The sequence below is a fragment of the Manacus vitellinus genome, unplaced genomic scaffold (assembly GCF_001715985.3).
Source record: "Manacus vitellinus isolate BGI_N305 unplaced genomic scaffold, ASM171598v3 scaffold_3_pilon, whole genome shotgun sequence".
In the NCBI taxonomy this organism is placed as follows: Eukaryota; Metazoa; Chordata; class Aves; order Passeriformes; family Pipridae; genus Manacus; species Manacus vitellinus.
Window position 1 is genome coordinate 33,712,425 of NW_021940535.1, and position 23,119 is coordinate 33,735,543.

General features: G+C 38.0%; 1 protein-coding gene across 1 annotated transcript in view; it reads right to left on the reverse strand.

Annotated features, from left to right (window-relative positions):
- Window positions 1–1,881: 1,881 nt before the first annotated feature.
- Window positions 1,882–23,119, reverse strand: part of ZNF804B (zinc finger protein 804B) — a 33,809-nt gene continuing 12,571 nt past the window's right edge. The window contains exons 3-4 of the mRNA XM_029961895.1: window positions 10,512–10,642; window positions 1,882–6,362 (exon numbers count right to left, since the gene is read on the reverse strand). Coding sequence (XP_029817755.1) covers window positions 2,672–6,362; window positions 10,512–10,642 — 3,822 coding nt within the window. The 3' untranslated portion in view covers window positions 1,882–2,671. The remainder of the gene's footprint in view (window positions 6,363–10,511; window positions 10,643–23,119) is intronic.

Consider the following 23,119-nt stretch of genomic DNA (forward strand, 5'->3'; position numbering starts at 1 on the left):
CATTGTCTGTAAGAAGCAGGGATACAAAATGTGTGTACACACATTAAAGATGAGATTAGCCCATCATTCCTTAGTTCCATACTTTTCTTTTTTCATTATCTACTTAGGATACAAATGAACTCTTATATACAATGAGAACAGTTGGGTTTGCTTCAATAGAAATGAAACTGGGCCCATAAATTCAAAAGTTTGTAGGGATGGAAATGCATCTTTTAGGCTGGTATTAGCCCTGAACTGGTGGTCATGGCTATGCAGCTTAGTCAGCCTCTTCTAGGGCACAGATTGACCTGCTACTTTAGATGGCCAGTTCACAATATTTCTACAGAGTTATGACTAATGTTTCCAAGTGTTCCACTGAGTGAGTGATCTCCATCCAAGCAAGTAATAATTTCCAGAGGTGTTAAATCACAATCAGTGAAATATGCTTTATTCTCAGAAAACAAAGTTGCAGAAGCATAGAAATTATATGTAAATTCAGATCTTAATTTGGGAAGATTTTTAGCCAAAATTAAAAGGAAGAATTTTTAAACTGTAGAAATATTTAATTTTACATCTTTTCCAAGAAAAATTTTGACCTTTTTAATTCTGAAGTAATAATTTTGATTAAAGAAGTTCCCTGCAATTAAAATCAGAAAATTAAACATAATTTATATGCTACTTACATACAGATAGGTAACTCCAAAGTGGCACAAATCCATTTGGTTAATGAGACTAATAAATAAGCTGGGAATCAAATTAAAATATATTTGACAGTGCTGGTTTCACCAACATTCCTCAACACAAAAATGTTTTGCTTCTGCTCAGTCTCCATTTTTTTTTTCTGATAGTTTTTATTCAATGTCTAAAACATTAAGCATTCAAAGCTACTTTAAAAATACAAACTTTGAAAAGACAAAGCAAACAGTTGCAACTTGTAAAGTCATTTGAAAAGTTTGACATAATACCAGTTTTTGCTGAAGCAGCTGCTTTTAGAAATTAAAACAATTCCATTTTATTGCAATGGATCAATCCAGTTTGATTAAGACTAAGAAAATTGGTCCTGTTGTATTTTAAATACACAACTTAACTGCAATTAGATTTCTCAGTTGATTCAGATAACTGAATATAATGAAATAAAATTCCTCCAAAACTTTTAAAATGTATTTTATGTTGATTCTGAAAGATATATTTTTAACTGTGCATTACCTTATTGCAAATGAATTGAAATTATTTCAAATGTTTTTAATACAAACTAACAGGTACTGTCTGTTGGATACTTCACGGTCCAATTATATTGGGAAGCATGCCTGCAGTCTAATGACAATTATGAACTTAATTTCATGCTGCAAATCTCATGTTGAGTTAGAAGCATTATAAAATAGTCAAACTATACCATTCAAAGAGATGCTGAAGTCCTCACCTATTTCCAGATACACAGTTATTATGAACAATTTCAACCACACATTACTCTGAAGGTTGGATACATGCATTCAAACATTGTGGATTCAGAATTTCAATTTGCTTGTTGAGAGTTTGGGAAGCCATGCGAGAATCTTGACATATTTGTTTAGATTCAATATACCTTTAAATGCTGAGTACTATGACATGTTTTTCTTTGAGGCAACCCGGACAACCAGTTTTTGGAGAGCTGCTCAGAATTTTACTTCTGCATTTTTATGAGTATCAGCATGAATTTATAGGACCAGCCAGTTGTTTCTGTTGTTTGTGAAAGGGATGAAAGATATTTACACATTCTTTGGGAAAGACTCTTCCACATGTCAGAGCTCTGTTTGATAGGAAAGAAGTGTTGCAGTTTTGGCCAAGGACCTCTGAGGTTCAAAGCCAGCACTGGTTGTTGGCAATTCTGGGCTACTGCAGCTAACCCCTGACATACCCTATGATACATACACAGGTAATGCCAAAGAACTTGGCTTTACTGCCTTCTTGGATGCTTGGTTCAGGGAGAAAAGCAGCAGCCTGCTTGTGCCAGCACAGAGCTCCCTATGCTAAGTGAATATTTTTGTAATGTACCAGTGGCCTGACTGCAATCCTTTTGCACTGTCCAAGCAACATATGTCAGGGATGAAATCACTAAAGTATCTTCAAGATGCTGTTGCGATCCCTTCTCTTCCAGTGTTAACTCATCATCCCTCCCTCTGAGCCTCCCCAGTTTATTTCACCCAGGAGACAGCCCCAGGGACTGGTGGTCCCAGATACCTTATTTTTTGTTCAGAAACACCTTAACCAAACAAAGAACTGGACTGTTTCATATATACACTCAGAAAAATCAAATCTTTGAGGTGTTTCAAGAGCGCTTTACCTTAAATTGCGCTACTTTAAATCCCTCATCCGTGTTGATATACTCAATCCCATTGTGTCTGGGTGCTGTGGTCCCATTCCTCCTGAGAGTCATAGACTTCACTTTGGGCTATTCTTTTCAAACATTCTGTAGAATGACACTAGCCACCCCATCCTTCTTGTGCTAGTATCACAAAGAAGCTTTTAAGCAGCTTTCCCTCAGAGATACAAGAATAAAATCAACATTCATATACTGTCAGACAGATTGTGGACTTTAAAATCTTTGCCATTGTGCTCTCAGCAAAACAACAGATTTCCCCTCAGACATGTGATTGAACACTGAATGCTTTATTTTATTTAAATTTGGTTTGGAGCCATAGTGAAATCATTTGGGCTAGTTTAAGTAGCTAGAAACACTGAAAACTTCTTTTGTTGTAGGTAACTGTTGGGTCTGGCTAGAGCAGGAATAGTGATGGGGCTCTTGCCCTTGGAATACCGGATGAACTAAGTGATTTGGATGTATAGCAGAAGCTGTGGCTGTGTTCAGGTGTGGTGTAAATAAGGCCGGGATATATGCAGCATGTGGAAGTGCAGGGAAGGTCAGTGGGGAAGGGTGGAGGGGTGTGGTGGAAACCAAGTGTAATGGGTGTCCTGTCAGCAAAGCAGGGTGGGTGGGAATGAAGGCTGGAGCTAATGGGGAAAGTGATATGGGGGCAAAATGTGCCTGAGAGAGTGGGTGGAGGGGTGCCAGGGAGAGATGACTGCCATGGGGATGCACAGATGCTGAAACAGCAAAGCGTTGCAGCAGTGTGTGGTGGATGGTAGTGACAGTAGCGTGCTGCTGAACAGGGAAGGCAGGAACTGCTGGTGTTGCAGAGAAGGCAGCTGGTCCTGGGGCAGGCAAAACTTTCAGATGTTTTGCCAGAAGTTGTTTCTGCATATGCTGCTGAGCTTGCAGCTGCAGCAACCTGTATTTGTCTACTTCTTCTGGTGAAAATGTGATAGGCTGCTGTGTTAAAGGAGGGGAGGTGGATTTACTGTACACTTCTAGGTCATCTACTGTGTCATCATACTTCTGCATAGCATTGTCACAAAAAGAGTCTGAACTGCCTTCTGCCCCGCTGGAGTCCATGTTTATATCGTGTAGTTCTTCTTTGGTCTCTGTTGAATTAGCAACAACAGAATATCTATTAGAGGGAAAAGCACCAGGGAAATCATTTGGTAATGGATCACAGCTTTGTATAAAGGGTTGCACTTCACTAATGAAGAGATTGGGTTGTTCCTTTATTGCTGTGTTCCTTTTTATGCTTGGGCTCTGATAGCCTGTTTCTATTTGAATTACGTCTTTAAAAACACAATGATCATAATCAGTGCCAGGTGAAAGAGCAACATTAGTTATCTCTGATGCTTCCAAGTTGTTTTTCTTCACACTGTTTTCCAACAAGCTGATTTCATTATGCCCCATGTCATTTTTACCTATGCTTAGCACTTTCTCTGGCAAAGGTAACATTGCAATGTCATCTACCGATGATGAGAACTGAAGAGCGAAGTGACTTTTCGAGCAATCCTTTAATTCTTCCCCACCACTGTTTGAAAATCTCTCTGAATTGTGCATTTGCTCCTGGGCTTTCTTAGACTGCACTCTTTCTAAAAGTAACTTGGCTGTCAGTGATTTCCTTTTTCCACATATATATTTTGCCAGGTTTTCAGAAGAACAGGTGGCAAAGTTTTTTGACTGACTATTCACATTCAGAGATTTGTAATGTGCAGTTTCAGCTTTTCCTGGTTCAGCATTAGGACCTCTTTTGGCATCCTCTTTTGTTTTGTTGTCATAGTTGTCAGTCTCTTTTGAGAAGGATCCTGAACTGACGCCTCTTGAGATTCTGCTACTAGATGATCTTTCGCTGCTTCTTGAATCACTAGTGGAACAACTTTTGGATCTGTGGTAGCTTCTACTCCTACTATGAGCTTTGCCAAAATGCCGATGTCTACATCTGCTGTGTTTAGATCTGTCTCTGTGTTGTGAAACTTCATGTATTGAACATTTTCGATATTTAATTTTGCCCCTCTGAGTACAGTTTCTAGTTCTGTGACTTCTACTATGACACAGATAATCCTCATCTGTATCATCCGAAGTGAAAATACACTTGTGCTTTCTGTGTTTACATTTGTGCCTTTCATCTGTCTTGCTTCTTCTTTTACAACAACAAAGCAAATAATTTCTGCTGTGATTTTTTGATGTGGGACTCATGTAACTCATGCAGCTACTTGTACTGCTAACTGAAGTGTCAGAATAGCTGGAATGTCTGCCAGAGGAGGACTTCTGAGGAGATGGGAACCTCCAACACCTTGTGTAACTTCCACATCCTTCATTCTCTGAATTCCTGCTGTTTGAACTGGATTTACAACTAAGGAAACTTCCACTAGAGTCTTTTCCACTGTCACTTATATCACTGCTGCAGCTGGCCACATCTTGAATGGATCTGTAGTCATCTTGGTTTTCACATTTTTCTTTAGAATAAAGTAAATGACATTTTGCAGCTTTAGACTTTTTAATCCTAGACATAAAAGCAGAAAAGGAAATGCTTTCATTTCTAAATTTCTGGTTTTTTCTTTCACAGCTATGAAAAAGGTGCTTTAAAGGTCTTCTCAGTGTTGTTGTATGAAGACTTTTTTCTGTCAAATTATCCTTTTGTGACACATCAAGGTAAGCAGGCACTTTGGGTATATTTTCATTCAAATAATCTGCAATGCATTTTTGACCATTTTTGTTCATTTCTTTCACTATGTCTGACTCAGCTTTTTGCTTGGCCTTTCTTGGATTTAGGGAACCTTTCATCTTCTTTGGTTTCAACAACTGATTATCTTGTACATTTGACATTTGTTTGTGTTTTATTAAACCTGAGGGTTCATTTTCATCTGCAGTCTTATTTTTAGAGTGCTCTTTACAACTTGCTTTGTTTGTTTCATGCTGTTTACCATTTCTGTGATTTAAAGAGAGTCTGAAGTCAAAATACAATGGATTACAGCCATATGAAATACAGGGCTCAGTTTTTGTAAACAAAAGTAATTCTGTGGGCCACTGCAGAGCAGTGGTGCCATCTTTGCTCAATACATGGAGGAAAGGCAACGTCTGGGGCTTAAATCCTTTAACCATGGCCTCCTTTGGACATGTTTCCATATTTCCATTTGTGATTTCTGAAATCTCCAAAGATCTTTCTCTTTTTACCACTCCAGGACTGTTATTAATGTTGCTTGAATGTGCCAGCTCAGGCGCCGACTGGGATGGGAGTTCAGATAACTGGTTAGGCAGGTGGGCATTGCTGTGCTTGTAGGTGTTCAGCTGCATACAAAAATTGTTAGCCTGGCATGAAGGCGAAATGAGAGTTTCTAAGAATTGCTCAGATTCATTCAGTTTACTCTCTTGCTCTGTTTCTCTCCGTGAACCAGAAAAATCCAAATTTGAAAGCTGTATTTTGACTTTAGAAAATGAAGGATGAGCACTGACTTTTTCTTCTAATTCCCTATCACTACTTTTATCATTTTCCTTTACTATTTTAGGTTTTGGAGCTGCATGACTTGATGTGTTGTTATCCATATCTATTTGGTCTTGTGTAATAGGTGACCCTTTATCCAAGCTTGCTTTCACAGGTTCCTCCAAAAGTGTGCCAGAATGGTAGGCCTCAATAGCTTGCTTTTTTTTAAGATTGGGAGACTCACTACAATCATTTCCTTCTTCAGAATTCTCACTGAAGACTGACGCTGAGGACTCAAGCTTTAAAGGGACCTTTTTAGAGAATGAGAAAGACACTCCTGCCCTTTGAGAGGTATTGGTGCTATCTGGGAACATTTGTGAGACTTGATTTCCAAGTGCACGGTGTCTTTCAGTAGGGGAATGATGCCTGCTTATAATAAGCTGCTGTTTCTCTAGCATGGCTCTGGAGAAACCGTGTCCTTCACTCATCATTGTTCTTTGAGAACTGGCTGTGAACTTGCCACCTTTATACAGGAAAATGCCATGGGGTCCCTGCTGCTTTTCCACGACCAATCGGGGGGCTTTAAGCAATGGTCCACTCCCAGTGATGCTGTAAGGTAAAAAATAAAGAAAAAAGAAAGCTGTATTAAGTAACCAAGCTATGACAGAGCTTGCATTTGACAACGTCTGTATGGTGAAGGAGGGTGTCTCTCGTGCTGTTACAAGCGAAAGCTAAGTTTCTACAGGGTAAATTCACAGTCTAGTCATCGAATCATAGAATCATAAAATATGCTGAGCTGGAAGGGACCCACAAGGATCATCATGTCCAACTCCTGGCTCTGCATGGGACACCCCGACAATCCCACAATGTGCCTGGGAGTGTTGTCCGAGTCTCCTTGACCTCTGCCAGTTCAGAGCAGAATGTGATGTCAGCAAAGGAAAATAAAGTTGGTGAGTTTTTGATAAAACTTGAAGTATTATGACCTCAATCCTTCAATGTTTTACCTTTTATGATGCAGATTTCCCCAAGTCTTTCAAAGGTAGACAGTACTCAATTTAACTTAAATCCTGAACTTTTCTGTGACTAGATAACAGATGAAAACCACTCCCTGTGGCTCACCCTGAACGAGCAAGTCTGAAGAACTCTCACAACATCCTTAAGATAACTTGGAGAAATTCAACCCTCTAAACTCAAGAGGCCACCATATCAGACTCATATCAGCTGCAAATTAAAGACTGGCTGCTGTGTGGGGTATCTTCCTTAGGTTCCTGTATGCACATCTTGAGCTGTATTAAAAAGACAATCCATAGGTTAGGGCCAGAGCCAGGTCCAGCGAACACCAGACAGATTCATGGTGACTGGAGAGGGCTGAGGCTGAGCCAGGAAGCCAATCCATGGGTTGAGGTCCAGAGAAAGGAGTGCTGGGGACAGACACCAGCATGGATATGGCCAAGGAGACCAACCCTCCTCCAACCCAGCCCAGAGAGACTAAGGCGGACTAAGGAGGACCAAGGCTGAGCTTTCTAAGCCCCCAGGTGTGAGTGGGGCCCAGGTGAGGGTGGTCAGGGTCATTAAGGCTTGTTAGTGCCCTCAGGACCCTCATAGGCTTTTGAACAGGTGTGTCTATTCCTTTATGATTTTGAGCAGGTGTATAATTTTCAAAGGCTAAACCAGGGTAGCTGTTTTTATGCCTCCCATGAATCCTACCTAACTGTCCCAGTAGCCCTTAACACTCAAAAAGCAAACCTGAACTCTCTCATGGTAATGTCCAAATAAGGGTATATATTTTAACCTCAGTAAAGTCAGAAAGCAATGCTCTTTGTTTTACCGCATCCACGTTGAGCTAAATGCAGAATCCAGAACAGAGTTCTGCTTAGTAAACACTCCAGGTAACTTCCACTTTGCTGCCTCTCAAGTCTAGAAGACTCGGCATCTCACAACCAGCTCCAAAGCATGTGCAGCCTATGCCAAAGCTTAGAATTTAATATTAAAATGAGAAACTCTAGTACTTTCAAAGCATAATAGCCACCTCTACGCAGCAGAAAGATCTTATACTACCTTTAATTTAGGTGGTTTCAGAACTTGATATGTTAAACAGTTTATAAATTCATCAACGCTATAAAAGTAAGAGTGGAACTTTTAACAAAAATTTAGAGCAAAACACTAAATATTGCATTAGGTAAGTGTAGTCACAGTGTGTGGTTTGTGGTTCTTCATAGATTACAGCACACACAAACATACATACCACCCTACACTATTGTAACACAATTTTTTGAAAAAAACAAAGGACTAAATCCTCAACTTAGCTTGGGTTTTTATATGGGCAAGGTGATCTTTACATACAGAAAATTATACATTTTGAAGTCAGCATGTGAATGCTCTTTTTCAGAGTTATGCCCATGTACATCCAGAACAAACACTGGTTTTACTCTGAAATTATATTAAGGGGAATCTGATCTGTGGTAAGTCTTGGGTTTATGAGAGGCCACTGCAAAAGAAATTGTGCTGTGTTCAAAGTGCGATACTTCCACCTGGAGCATCTGCAAAATCAAACTCTGGAAGAGAAAGAGAAACATTCTGCTTGCTTAGGGAGAAGTGTGTTTATATGACTTTTTTAAGAGTAGATTTTTATTTTATCTTTATATTATTCCACAATCAATGACTTTGCAAAATATTCAAAGAGTTATTAATGTTAAAACTATCAGCAAACATTGGTGGGGAAAAAAGGACACAGGTAGATTTCCATCAATATTAATCACCACTTCATTGGTCTTATTATCAACAATGATTTGATTTACTTTGCCATATTTTCTCTTTCTGTGTTCTACTTTTATTAATTACATTATTCCTCTTCCAAAAATATCTCAGATTTGAAATCTGTGGTTTAGTATTTTTGTAATTAAAAAAAAAAAAAGTGCAACCTATCTAAGAGGGCCTTAGCAAACATGGTAAATCACTGATTTCTTGAAATAGATGATTAACTGAGATTGGAATGACTGTTGTCGTTTTCCATTAGAGATAAGACATATATAGCCACCATAAAAGTGTTTTTCCAAGATATAATTTAAACACGCATTTCATTAGACTAATTATCTACATTTGGTATCAATGCAGCACTACAGTACACTAACAAGAAAAAAATTAGGAACTAGATTAAGTAAAGAGTTTGATTAAAGATTAGGAAATTTTTTAAATAAATGTAAATACATTAGAACTCCTAGATCTGCATAACAGCTATCTATAATTGGCTAGCATGTTTTATAAATGCTATAAAAACACATTGATATTCAGCAATGGGAAAGACAGAAAGACTCTCTGAAGTAGAATCAACTCAGAGTATGAGAATATGTATGAATTTCAGAGCATATATTTGCAGTTGCCACAAATTTGGCATCAGGAGATACAAATTCACCCCTATTTGTACATCAAGAAGAAATAATCTCTTGGAGAAGGTGTATAAAGAGATCCTTTTAAAAGCCTCCTTGGAATAGCAAAATAAAATGTTTCTGTGCACAAGATTCATAGTAATTCTGTTGTCAAATTGTACTGGCTTGTTTCAAGGAATTGTGTTGGAACCTGAGACACAATACTCAGGGACAATAACAATTGTACATGTATGTAGACTTTCCTTAGAAAGGCTGACTCTGTCTTTCCTGAGCAACAGGGAATGCTACTCCTCTGCCAAAATCACAGCTCTCAGCCACCCCTGCACCTATTCATGATCACAAAGAGTAAGCTTTGTCTTTCCAGGCTCTTTGTAAAGGATTATGGAGTCTTGGCTCTCTCTAAAAGCAAACATGCTTTTTCCCTCACAGTTTCACTCTGGCTTTCCTATTATTACTGACCTTATTGGTCTATCTGAGACTACATCTTCAAGTATGTGGGCATAAAGGAATCTTCCCACAGGCAGTTACATTTGTTTCAACAGATTTGTATGAAAATGGAGTTGCAACCATAAAAGTGATATATTAGCACTAAACTGTTATATTTCAGCAGATTGCTCAAAAGCAATTACATAGGCCAAAATGAATGTATAATAAACTCTGAATGCTATTATTTCCAGGGTAAAGTAATCTTGATATGAATTTAAAAGAATGTCAGTTAATTATCTGATTAACTCATTATGGTCATAGATTAACATAAACAATTGGTCTGGTGGCAATCTGAAGCCCTCAGTGTCACTAAACAAAGGAGATTTCTCAAATTTAAAGGTTTATTAGTGCAATCTTTGTCCTGTATCTCGATATTCTTCAATAGAGCTAACAGTATTAGATAAACTTAACTCAGTTAATTACTTGTTTTTCATTCACATAATGATGCTTTTCATTACTCTACAGAGAAACTCTGAGAATAATCCCAGCACCCTAAAAATAGGAAAAATTATTCACAAAGAGTTTTTCCTCTCCTGTTCACTTAGTGTCAAATGCTAAGACAGTCATATTAATCTCTTCAGATCAGTTTGGATAAGGTAAAATGATGATATTATAAAAGCATCTTCAAAACACTCAATTTAGAAGACATGAGAATAACTAGCTACAGGAGAGAAAATGACAAACTTTCAAACAGCATGTAATTAATTCAGGGCTTTCAATTTTATGGTTTGCAGAACAGGAACATTTGGAGTTGAGGACAGCTGAAAACAGGTTACGCTATACACAATCTCTGTACATTACATTGTGTAGGAGTAAAAATATTAAGATTTCTTCTGGGACTGAGGGAAGAGGGCATTAAAACCTAGTAAGATTTTTAAATACTTGCCATTCTGACTGCTTCCGTAACTCTGCAAGCTGGTGGAGTCGCTTGAGTGCTTTTTCCTGTTTCTTCTCATCTTTCCATGACTTTGAAGCCACATTTCGAGCAAATTCTCTTTGTTTCAAATCTTTCAATCTCTTTGTGAAAAAAACATAAACGAGATTAAATATGTACACAGCAGATACAGTTCCTCTTAATTTATTTGCTTTTTGTGAAGTTGGTATGCAAATGGATAGTAAAAAGATACTTAAAATAATAGTAAGAAGAGATTGAAAATACTATTTTTGCCTAACAAAACAACATGATTTGACCACTGTTTTTTAGCTGATATATGCATACATATGAATGACAGCTTTTTTGCTTCCTATGAATACACAAATCTTCTGTTGTATACAAATACAGGCACAAAACTAGACTCCATTTAATGAGGTCAACATTTTCCTATCTAATTAATTCTGTTGGAATGTAACAGATAGGCATATACTGGAATAAGGCTAAGCTCCTCTGTGTAACATATTTTGTAGTCTCTACTTGCACATGTATGCATGTATATGTGTGGGCTTCTCTGTTGGTTTGATAGATTTTAAGATTGGTTGTTGTGTTTTTTTTTTTTGAAGGAGAGGACTACTGTCTGAAATATTTGCTCAGGAAACTTTTGTGGTTATTTTCACACTTTTTTTAAATATCTTTAAACCTCTATAAAGCAGGTAATTACTGTTGGAGAGAGCAGAATTCTTTGCCTTTATTATATTTTTTTATTACCTGGCTTTGCACTGCTGATAGCATAAGGAAAGTGGAGGAGGAGAAAACACATGCCAAAAAGTGTCAAAAACATCCTCTGCAAAAACAGTGGTGCTATCTTGCCTCTGAATTCATTGTGCCCTCTAGGAGTCAGCAGATCATGTCTAATCTTACATCTTTCCAGTTCAAATCCATGCTTCCATATTCTACGGCAGAAATGCCTTCCCCCCTTCACCACCTCTCCAGTGCTGTGGTGTTTGTGCAAGGAAGGTTTACAAGCTGTGAGGGAGCTCCAGTGTATTCAGTCAGATGCCCAAACTGGAAACCTTGAAGACCAGGACTGAGAACTAAATTGCTGCATCCACTTGCCCCTCGGTCCAGAGGCAGCCCTGTGCTCATCAGTGAACTTTAGAACTACAGAATCAACACCAGGAAATGCTAAATTTTCCACGGAGCTCTGAGAGTAATGTTTGCAAAGTAGACTTGCAGAAAGGTTATGATATCACAGTCATTTTTAAGCTGCTGCTCACCTATCTGTGTCTATGCCTACTTGACTGTCCACCAGCACCTAAGCACCTCATGCTGTTGTTTCCCTGTAGCATGGCCAAAAGTGCATCAGTAGGATAAATTGGAGGCTGACCAAGTATTGTAACAGCAAATACTACTTTCTGCAGCTCAGGTATGGGGAGCAGTTTAGTTATGGCACAGAGTTCTACACACACCAACAAGCACCTGTGTTGGAGAAACAGGGCTGAAGGCAGAGAGTCTTCAACTTGTAGTGGTCAAGAAAATGATAAACCCATGAGAGAACTGCTTTCTGGAGAGAGGTCTAGCTTTTGTCAGTAGATTAAGACAAAGTGAATATGTAAAAAATATTATGTGGTTGTTTTATACCATCTAAAGAGATGACAGCTTCTTTTTTCTCCAGCTAAAATGAAATAATCCAGCTAGTGGCAATGACACAATATGACACAGTCATGGAAAAACATTTGGTGGAAATAGGCCATTCAGGGTCTGTGAGTTTGTTCCATGAAGAGTGCTGGAAAGCTGTAGTGGATATCTCCCACCACTGTCACATCAGCTGCCCCATAAGTATGGGATTTTTTAAAAAGTCAGATAACACCTGTGAGAGAAAAGTAGATTCTGGGAGACTAAGATCAGAAATTTCTTGTTTGCTTTCAGCCCTGTAGACCCCAAGGCATGTGACTCTGAGCACTGATCTGGAAACAGGGAGAGCTGAGCTGTTCCTGTATCAGCTGCCCAAGGAGCTTACGAGCTGGCTCTGAACCACCTCGATGTTTCTGCACAGACAAGCTCCCTCGGATGAGGTCAACAAGGACAGAAGGACAGTTGCTCAAAGAACCATCAACCACCAAGAACTGCCATGCTGCCTGGTGCCTGATGAAAATTCTACCATTCTATCAGAAATATTTACAGTTTGTCAAATCTGTATGTTTCTCCATAAAGTTTTTATCAGCTTCAACATCTAGTATTTCATTGAAGTAGACTCTAAAACAGGATAGCTGCAAAGTCCTTTTTAAAGCTCTTAGGCTTCAGTTGCTTAGAAAGAAATGTTCACTCTACCATATTTTTGGCCTTTACCTGTCCCTTTATGTGCCCTCCCTCACTTGTCACTTGCCAGGCCAGTCACATAATGCTCCATTCCCTCAACCTCATTGTCTGCAATTTACAGTAAAATGGATAAATATGTAAGACAGTGTTACTTTTGGTTCAAGAAAGAAGCTTTTTAAATAATATATCAAAGCCAAAGCTGTAAAAGAAATCAGACCATCTTCTCAGAAACAAATCCGCATATTCTGTCAGCTAGGTAATATTTACAAGAGTGTAGAGATATTTAAGCTGTAAAGATAAGTAAGCAAAACACAGGTAGTCTCAAGCCTTATTAACATGTCCAATGTGAAGTAAGGGCAAAGAAACAGGGCAAAGAAACACATTTGAGAAATGCCCTTTAGGGCCGCTTGCTATGTTTTAGCTGTCATCGTGAGCTGTTCAGCGTCACATCTAAAGCACTCACGGGGAAAAGCAGAAACAGTTTCTACCTGTCAAGGAAACAAAGAACAGTGTGAAACTGAGTACTATGGCAGTTAGGATGATAATCAAAAAAGCAAATGGACCAACACTAAGAATAGAAGTTCTAGCAGTACTTTTTGCTCTCTAATGGCATACAGTATGTGTCAAAGAAGTAGAGAAAAGAATAAAAAAAGCAGGTAAGCATAGTAGAGAACTCATCAACTGGAGCTGAAATCCAAGAAATCAAAAGCATCTACAGTCTGAACAGAGAAAGAGTTCTCCCTGCACATCCCCTCAGCAAAATAAAACAAAGCTGCACTGCCAGAGCTCCAGTTAAGAATTGTAATGAAATTTGTCAGCTATGTTGGATAGATCATGGGACTCCTGCTGAACCTGCAAACCCCTGGTTTTCTTCACTAATAACCTGTGCTAGACTTCTGACAGGCACACAAATATTTTCTGCAGATGGTGCACAACAGCATGCAACTGAGCAGGTACCTGAATGACAACCCCAAGCTCAGCAGGTGTGCTTGAAAATTAACATTGCTTTACATGGCAATTGCATTTTTTCCTGTAATTAGGTACTTAACTGGGCATCCAAATGCGGGCACATGTAATAAATTATGATTTATTTAATAGCATTCTTCTGTTCTGTCCTTCATCAGCTGCAAATATTATTGTCCTGGAGTTATATTTGTTTTTTAGACTCATGTTCTATTCTTTCTCCCTTTTTTGTGTGCACAAGTGTGTGGATGTTGCTATATCTAAAAGTAACCCATCCACCCACAGAGAGGATTAAAAGACTACAAAATAATATTCATTTTCATGCAAAGATTTACTTGTAGAACCAGATCTGAGTCACACTGGTTCCTCTGTCTAAGACAGTCAAAAACTGCTGAATCTATGCTTTTCCTCTTGAACCCTGGTATGAATCAACAGGAGATTCAAATGAGTTAATGAAGCTTCATCTCCACTACCTGCTTTTGCTAGACATGAAGTAACAGTGGTCAAATACCTGTAATTTAGCAATTTCTGCCCATTCTTAATGTTGGGTTGTTTGGATTTTTTTAATTGTCACTTTACTGGGGCCAGTACTTGCTTTACACTGACCTATGAGCACCTGAAGGATACTCACTGCCTGATGCATTTGCAGTAATGACTTCATTTTTCTTTCCAGAGTTATGACACTGATTTTTATTCCTCCCTGTGCAGGTGAATGTTTGTCTGGATTGCTGTTCATCTGATCAAATTTGGATGCCTTTCTTTGCAACTGCTGGAAAGAAATAAGCATTTTGGGAACCTAATCAACTAAGGGGTGTTCCTCTAAGAAGGAGACACACCTGACAGCCCAGCTGAGGTGCCTTTACACCAATGCACACAGCATAGGCAACAAACAGGAGGAGCTGGAAGCCACTGTACTGCTAGAATGACATCGCCTAGTTGCCATTACTGCAACTTGGTGGAAAGAATCCCATGACTGGAGTTCAGTGGAGTATGTTTAGAAGGGACAGGCAAGAAAGGAGGGGTAGAAGGTTTGTGTCTGCGTCAAGAAATAGAGAGTGTGTAGGGTCGTCTCTGAACAATAGCCACAACCAGACTGAAAGCATATGGGTAAAAATTAGAGATCAAGGCAACAAAGGCAACCTTGTGGTCGGTATCTACTACCAGGCCACCTGATCAAGGGGAGCTTATTGGTGAAGTCTTCTTACTACAGCTATAGGAGTGACTGTGTTCTCTCCAGGAGGCTCTTGTCCTCCTGGGGGACTTCAACCACCTCTACATCTGCTGGAAAAGTAGCATAGTGTGCTGTAGGAAATCCAGGAGACTGGACATGGATGATATCTTCTTAAGCCAGGTAATAGGTAACTCTACCAGAGTGGATGTGATACTGGACCTGATGGTCACAAACACAAGTGAGTAATTGGTGGCATCTAGATTGGAGGCATCCTATGATCATGTGCTGGTGGAGTCCTGAGGGGTATGGGTCAGGTGAAGAGTAAAGTCAAGACCCTAAATTTTAGGACATCAAAATTTCAGATCTTCAAAGATTTATTCAATAGGCCCCCCTGGGAAACTGCCCTCGGGACAAGGGAGGAAAACCAGTCTGGCAGATCTTTGAGAAAGTTTTCCATAGAGCATAAGAGGTCTCAGCTCCTTGGTATAAGATGAAAGGAGACTAGCATGGCTGAGTCAAGACCTGCTGGTCAAATTGAGGGGCAAGAAGGAAATGCACAAGTAGTGAAAGAAGGGACAGGTATTCTGAGAAGAGTATAGTGATGCTGCTTAGTTATGTAAGGATGGGTCAGGAGGGCCAAGGTACAGCTAGAGCTGATCTTACCAAAGGATGGAAAGAATAATAAGATGGGCTTCTACAGGAATGCCAGCCAAAAAAAGGGAAGTTAAACAAAGCATACTGCCTATGATGAGCAAGAGTAGAGAACTGGTGACAACAGATGAGGAGAAGGCTGAGCTACTAAAAAACTGCTTTGTTTCAGTCTTAACTGTCAATCTCTTAACTTCTCTCACACATCTCGAGTGGATGGACAGCGTGATGGGGACTAGGGGAACATCACCAGCAGCATGGTCAGCAGGTCAAGGGAGGGGATTCTTCCCCTCTACTCCGCCCTGGTGAGACCCTACCTAGAGTGCTGCATCCAGCTCCAGGCTACTCAGCATAGGAAAGACATGGACCTATTGGAGCAGGTCCAGAGGTGGATCATGAAGATGAACTGAAGGAATGAACACTTCTATGCAGAAAGGCTGAGAGAATTGAAGTTGTTCAATCTGGAGAAGAGAAGGGTCTTGAAAGACATTAAGCCTTTCAGTACTTAAAAGGGGCTTATAAGAAAGATGGGGACAAACTTTTTATCAGGGTCTGTTGTGATAGAATAAGGGGTAATGGTTTTACACTAAAAAAAGCTAGATTTAGACTAGATACAAGGAAGAAATTTTTTATGATGAGGGTGAAGAAACACTGAAACAGGTTGCCAAGAGAAGTGGTGGATGCCCCATCCCCAGTAACATCCAAGGTCAGGTTGGATAGGGCTCTGAGCAACATGAATTGGTTGAAGATGCTCCTGCTCGTTGCAGGGGGTTAAAACTAGATGGCCTTTAAAGGTCCCTTCCAAGCCAAACTATTGTATGGTTCTGTCTCTCACACTCACTTTTGATAGACAGAGGAAGTTGGTGCTATTGGTACATTTTCATCCCTACAGATAATATTCCTGTCTATTGACTGCATAAAAGAGGAGTTTGAAATAGTTTACTTTCAGCACATGTAATAAAAAGAAACTTGAGGAAGACATCTATATTTTTTATGAGTCATTGACAAGAATACAGAGAAAGTTTCCCTAATCTGAATTTGTCTGCCAGATTTACCACCCTTCAATCTTCAGGGGGTCTCTGGACTATTTTATCTATATTGCTCTCTCATTCACTGTCTCTCAATTTGAGGACCTTAGGAACACAGCACTACTTCTTTTGAGCATTCTGCCAGGGGCTATGCTCATCCCATTACATAGATCTGACAGGGGTTCTCAGTATTACTGCTTTAGATTTTGGGACAAAGTACTCTTATTGCAAGTATACTGAGAAGCAAATCCTCTTCTTGTACTGCACTGATGTAAATAGAAGGCATCTTTGGGAAAAAAATTCTAATCATTAAGTTATAAAAGATCAGGTTAGTACGAATTAAATGATTTTTTTTTCTCATTACATTTAAACTATTTTTATCCTGGAATATAATTCACAATGCACCCTCCAAAATACTCATCATTCTGTAATATATTCCAGCCCCAGGTAAAAATATATGTACCACATTAGGTATATGTCTCCTGTCATATTTAGAGAGCCTTGTTTGAATCTAAGTCCTTGAACTAATGTGAGTGTTTGAGTGCCTGATTGGCTTTAAGGATTTATTTCCACTTAGCTGAAAAGCTCCTTAATTAAGTTCTAACCAAATTCACCATAGAAGGGTTAAATGAGGTAAAAAGGAACATTAATTTCAGTAATTATTCTCTTGCCTCTAACCCTAACATTGGAACCAAATGCATTATTGGTAAAATGATTTCACAGTGCAAACCATCAAATAAGAATGATAGTCACTAGAGAACATAATTAAACTTTATGTCTAAAGCTTACAGTACTAGCTTGCTAAGCAAAAGTTAGGAAACAGCAATGAAGGAATTTGCTCTTACTAGGGTAAATAAAATCCTAAAAATAATTTGGAAAGGGTATTACATACAGGATTTAACAAGCTGTTAAAGAGATATGAAGCTCAAAAACTAGCTGATAAATTTTCATATGTTTTACCCATAAATAACTATAGATCACTTTGAAGTGTGTGCTAGTAATCACTTGTTAGAGTAGTTCATATTGTAGTCAGCAATAACAGATTCAATATTGTTAGTGGAAGTAAATGAGAAGATGGAAAGATAATATCCTGGTGTGATTGGATCAGGGAATGAGATGATAGTAGGAGAGAGGAAAAGTCAGTCCTCAGACATGCACTACAGAATCCATCTAAAAGTGAATGAGATGCTGATTGTGGATCTAACCAGAAGGATAACTTACATGTGGCTCTTTGGTGGGCTTGTTTTTGCATGTCTTCACAGAAACTCCTGCTGTGTCTGTATAGAAAGATGGTCTGATCTAGTGCAATGGGTCTTCATGCCAAAAAGCATCAAGACCTACTTGTGCTTATCTGTGTCTTTTCTGTTGGTACCTCTTACTGTTCAACCAGATCTGCAAATATTCCTGCTAATTAAACCGATCTCATCCATTGCTGGATAAAAGTATCCATTTGTGGATATTTTCCATTTTGAAAGATCCATTTGCGCTGCTCATGAGAATCCACCAAACAAAGTTCAATCAGCTGTATTTTGTGTAGGCCATTTCCATAGTGGAGAGGACAGAATGTGCACTTTGTGACAGAAACTCCTCTGAAGGCCTGAGCTATCGCAACATATGCCTCATTTGACCACCTATGTTTCTATCAGTTTTGACAAACTTATTGTCATATGTTCCAACAAGCTGGCTGCACACTTGGTGTCGTTTGATTAGATGTGTTTGGTGACACTTTGGAACACAGAGCAATTTACTAAGTAAAAGCAACACATTTGAATGATAAAAACCTTGGGGCAGCGACTGTATCTTCACTTTATGTTCTTATATTACCTCACTCGTCAGGGTGTTGGGCTCTTCTTTAGATCAAAAACATCACCTCATATATTTTATTTCTTTTTCCTTCTTATTTAAGCCACTAAAAGAGAAGAAACTGGTATTATAGATCCTGTGCAAGACTAGCTCCTTTCAAAACTTTCAGCACTTTTTGTAATCTTATTTTAAAAATATTTAAGAATTTTCCACATATTTTTAAAGCCCATCTCACCACTTTGTTTTGATTTCTTCTAACTGTAGCAGGTAGAATACAAAATCACCTCCATTTTAATGAAAAGAGCAAGTCTGAACTATCCCAGAATTCTACAGGTGAGTCCAAAACCTGGCTTCAAACTTTCTTCAATACTGGCAGCACACTTTCAGAGTAACAAAAATGATAGTAGAAATGTTCAGACATAGATTTTACATAGACAGATTTAGACTTCTTATGAAACTTCACCTTTACCAAGATATCATTTTACAAATAAATAAATGAAGGCCGAGATGGAGTGAATTCTGGAAAGAGAAGGGAGGAGGCTGAATCAACACTTACATGTATATGCTTAGTTATCACCTCTAACTTTCTGTACACCCATTGAAAGAAAGATGCCAGACACCTAAATAAAGTCTAAATTTGATTTACCTGTATAATTGGTTGATTCTTGATAATTATGATAGCGCTGAGGGAACAACAGCTAACGGTAGCCAGGAATCTAGCAGCAACATTAAAACAAAATGCCTGCTCGAATTAAAGTAGGTTTAATAAATTACATTTCCTTGCAGTTTTGGTCAATCAGAAAAGGCCACAAAGGAATTTTGTAATCATCTGATCAAAACTTTTTGATAACACAAGACGGAGGACATCCAGATAAATTGATGAAATTGAGTTACTTTGACAAGAGCTATTTTATATAATCCACATTAAATGAAATTTATTACATTATCATTGCTCAATATTTTACGGAGTCCTGTATCAGTCATGCCAGTATTTTCCCTGGTACTAATGTCAGAATGACAGATTTTCTCGTTTATTCTTTCTAAATCCTAGCATGGCATCGTCTAGCTTGATGCTTCTTCATCTAGTGCTCCGAGGCCCATTAAAAATCAACATTAATTATTAGGAAAGTTTATGGCCATCACTTAAATGCCGGTCACCTGAACCAGCTGAGACAAAAATCTTTAGCTCTAGATTGTGTTGCTAAAGATCCTTCTAAAGTATTGGTAGAGTGGTACTTTACAATTATCATAACCATTATAGATGTGACTAAGATGTGACTAAGTCATCTGGCTTTGTCCTAAGTATAGAACAGAAATTTGTGTTGAATAGTATTTTTTATATCACTGCTAACAAGTAAATAATTTCAATTTGGAGCAGAAGATACTTTATGTCCTCAATATACTTTCAGAAACTTTCTTGCCCTCACCTCGACCTTTTTACTTCCTTCATCACTTCTTTTCCAATTTCTTCACTTGTGATTTATAGTATTTACCATTCATTTTTCCTTTTTCTCCTTTATTATGAATTTAAGCCAGAGAGAATTGACTTTCCTTCTAAACAAGATTAGTGTTTATAACCTATTTGGTCTTTTTCAGTTCTGGGATTTGGGTTCTTAAACGATCAGCTAAGTGCTCTTTAAAATTTCTTAGGTCTTTCTCATATCTTTCCATTTCATTTCCTCCTCATAGCCTGTTTGACAAGCTCATTGACCTTTATGAAACTAGATTCCTAAAAGAAGTGTATGTTACAGTTCGTTATTTATACAAATATATGCAAATATTTTATTTGCATTTACTAAATACAGTTACTTGACTTTTTTTCTTTTCCATATGTCCACGTGTTGATCATCATTATAATAATAACATATAGGTTAAAGATCAGCTTTTTAGAGATCCATATGTGGACGAAGTATTTTTGTGCTATTCTTGTCATAAAGGAGGCCCATAGAAGCAGCAAATTTGGATGGATGATCTGTTAATTTTAATTTCTGCATGCATGGGATTGGAGTAGCAGTTTATGTTCCAGTCTTTGGTTTATTTACAGGAAAAGATGAGCAGATGTCACTTTTTTTTCCCCCCAGAATAATTCACTCCTGCAATAACCTGGTTTAGCCTTTGATTATCAGAGACAATCCTCTGAGAACACATCTCAGTAAATTTTACTGATTTTTAAAAAGGTTATTTTCATTATTTTTTTTATTTTATTTAATTATTCTCCAGTTTTTTTCTTGCATTATTATAATGTGTTGTCTCCTTTGATGTTAGTGTCCTTTCTTCCCTCTACTTGGTTTATTCATCTCTCTCCTCAGTTAGGCAGCATTTCCTCCTGAAATAACAAAAGCAATAACGTGCTTCCTAAGCAAATTCACTGTGTCATGGAAAAAAGATGACCAAACTGTGAAGAGTGAAAGATGACCTAATTTTCCAATTTATAAAGACAAAGGTATTTTAGTCCTATCTAGCTCACTTTTTATTGCCACATGCTTAAAATATTATTTATTTGCCACCGGTAATTTGTATTTTGTCCCCTTGAACTTACTGCTGTTGCAACCTGCAGTTCTTGAGGCTTTTACTAAGAGAGGGAGCTAAAAGTAAGTGCAAGGTCAAGATATGCAGTTCAGCCCACAGGTGTGTAACATATCACAGAGCTGCAACTTGACACACTTCAATTGCAATTCCGCAATTTAAAAGTTTTAATAGTTTTCTAGAAACTGCTCCTTGAAAAGGGAGAAGTGAACATGATGCAATTTTATAAGAGCAATCCCTTACTACTTCTCTTTTCCACTCATATGTTTTGGAGTTGTGGGAGGCAACATTTAATGTTACCCTCTTAGCCATGTTCCAGATCATGTCAGTTTGTATTCATTCTTGTATCAAGTGTTGCTATGAACACGCATTTGAAAATTTGAAGTTGATCTTTAATTTCCTGGGAGTAGTAGTAGAGTAAAGCTTGTTTAAAAGGTTCTTTGTGTCAAGTGACAGGAAAGAATTTGAGAAGTGACATAAAGTATTTCAGAAACAGTGAGTGATAGATCAGATTTAGAATATTCAACATGCCCATGTCCACATGAAAAATTAGAAGTCTGTTTACAGCATTATAAAATTACATCATGCTCATTTCTCCCTTTTCAGGGAGCAGTTTCTAGAAAACTATTAAAACTTTTAAATTGTGGAATTGCAACTGAAATGTGTCAAGTGGAAAAACAAGCCTCTTAAAATACGCACCAACACACATACAATATGCTCATAGTGGCTTCATATTCTTTGGACTAGGTGAGTTAAACCAATACTGGAAATTGTTCTGGAGACAAGGAGAAATAGGACAATTGGATCATATGTTATAATTTTAATTTTGTGAAAAAAAATCCGTTGTTTTTCAATGTACTATTGGTTTAGCTTTTAAGGGTACCTTGTGCAAAAACAAAAAAGGAATTACATAAGAGAAAATTCTGTTCATTTCCTAGAAATAACAGAAAATTGCTATAGCAATTACTGTACACTTCTCACATGTTCTATGTTCAGATTTTTTAGGCTATGACTAGCTGTTTTATATGTGTACTGTTGCAATTTATCATTATTTTCAAATTGAAGGCCAGAATTTGAATTTATTTTTTTTAACCAAGCAAAGGGACATTATCCTGTGCTAAATTTCAAAATGGGAAGGAAATCATAATCTGACACAGGCTACTGAGAGCCAAGATTATGTCAATGAGTTGAATGTTGCATGTAACTCAGGCTCAAATGATATAAAAGTAATGCAGAACGCAGAAAGGATGGTCATTACAAGCTGATGAGAAGAGTGAATTTTGCTCTGAAGACGAGATTAATCTGAATATTCTGGATTCCTTTTGAAAGGTGAAAATTACATTTAACCTTTCAGGCAATAATCTTGTATGCAAATATTGGTAACAATCAAAGAATCACAGAATATTCTGAGTCAGAAGGGACCCGCAAGGATCATCAAGTCCAACTCCTGGTCCTGCACAGGACCATCCCCAAGAGTCAAGCCATGTACCCGAGAGCACTGTCCAAACACTTCTTGAACTTTGTCAGGTTTGGTGCTGTAAGCACTTCCCTGGGGAACTTATGTGATTTAATAAATTGCATTGTTTTGCTCCTAAACATGATATTACTTTACCTTAGAATTTATCAATTAATTATGATTTGTTATTCACACAATCCAATCTAAGACTAGAGATTCAAGGCAGGTTCAGAATAAAAGCCATAGGTTTTTTTGCTTCAGCTAGGTATGGTTTAGTGCCTTGCTGAATACCACAGATCCTAAATGGGAAGTGTAAATACACAGCAGTGGAATGTGACTTTTAAACATGAGTATTTAGGTGCCTGTTTTGAAGGAAGCGGTGCTCAAAATCCATCAACATGCTAAGAGCTGAAAACAAGCTGAGAAATGCTAACTACAAGCATAAGGTATGCTACAGGGTTGCAGTGGGTTTCTATCAATTCCCCTATACTTACACACTTAAAAGTCTAGAATTTCTGCTCTGCAATTAACTTTGACAATTGGAGTTTCTTGATTTTTTCGACCTTAGTGGGAGGAGTAAAATTCTGAAAACTTCTTTAAGTAATGAAAATTTCAAGTGGCTTGATGTCAATGCATCTAAATAGGAACACAACCTAATGCCTTAAAGTTAATATTTTCATAATTTCTGTATCTCAAGAATAGTAAA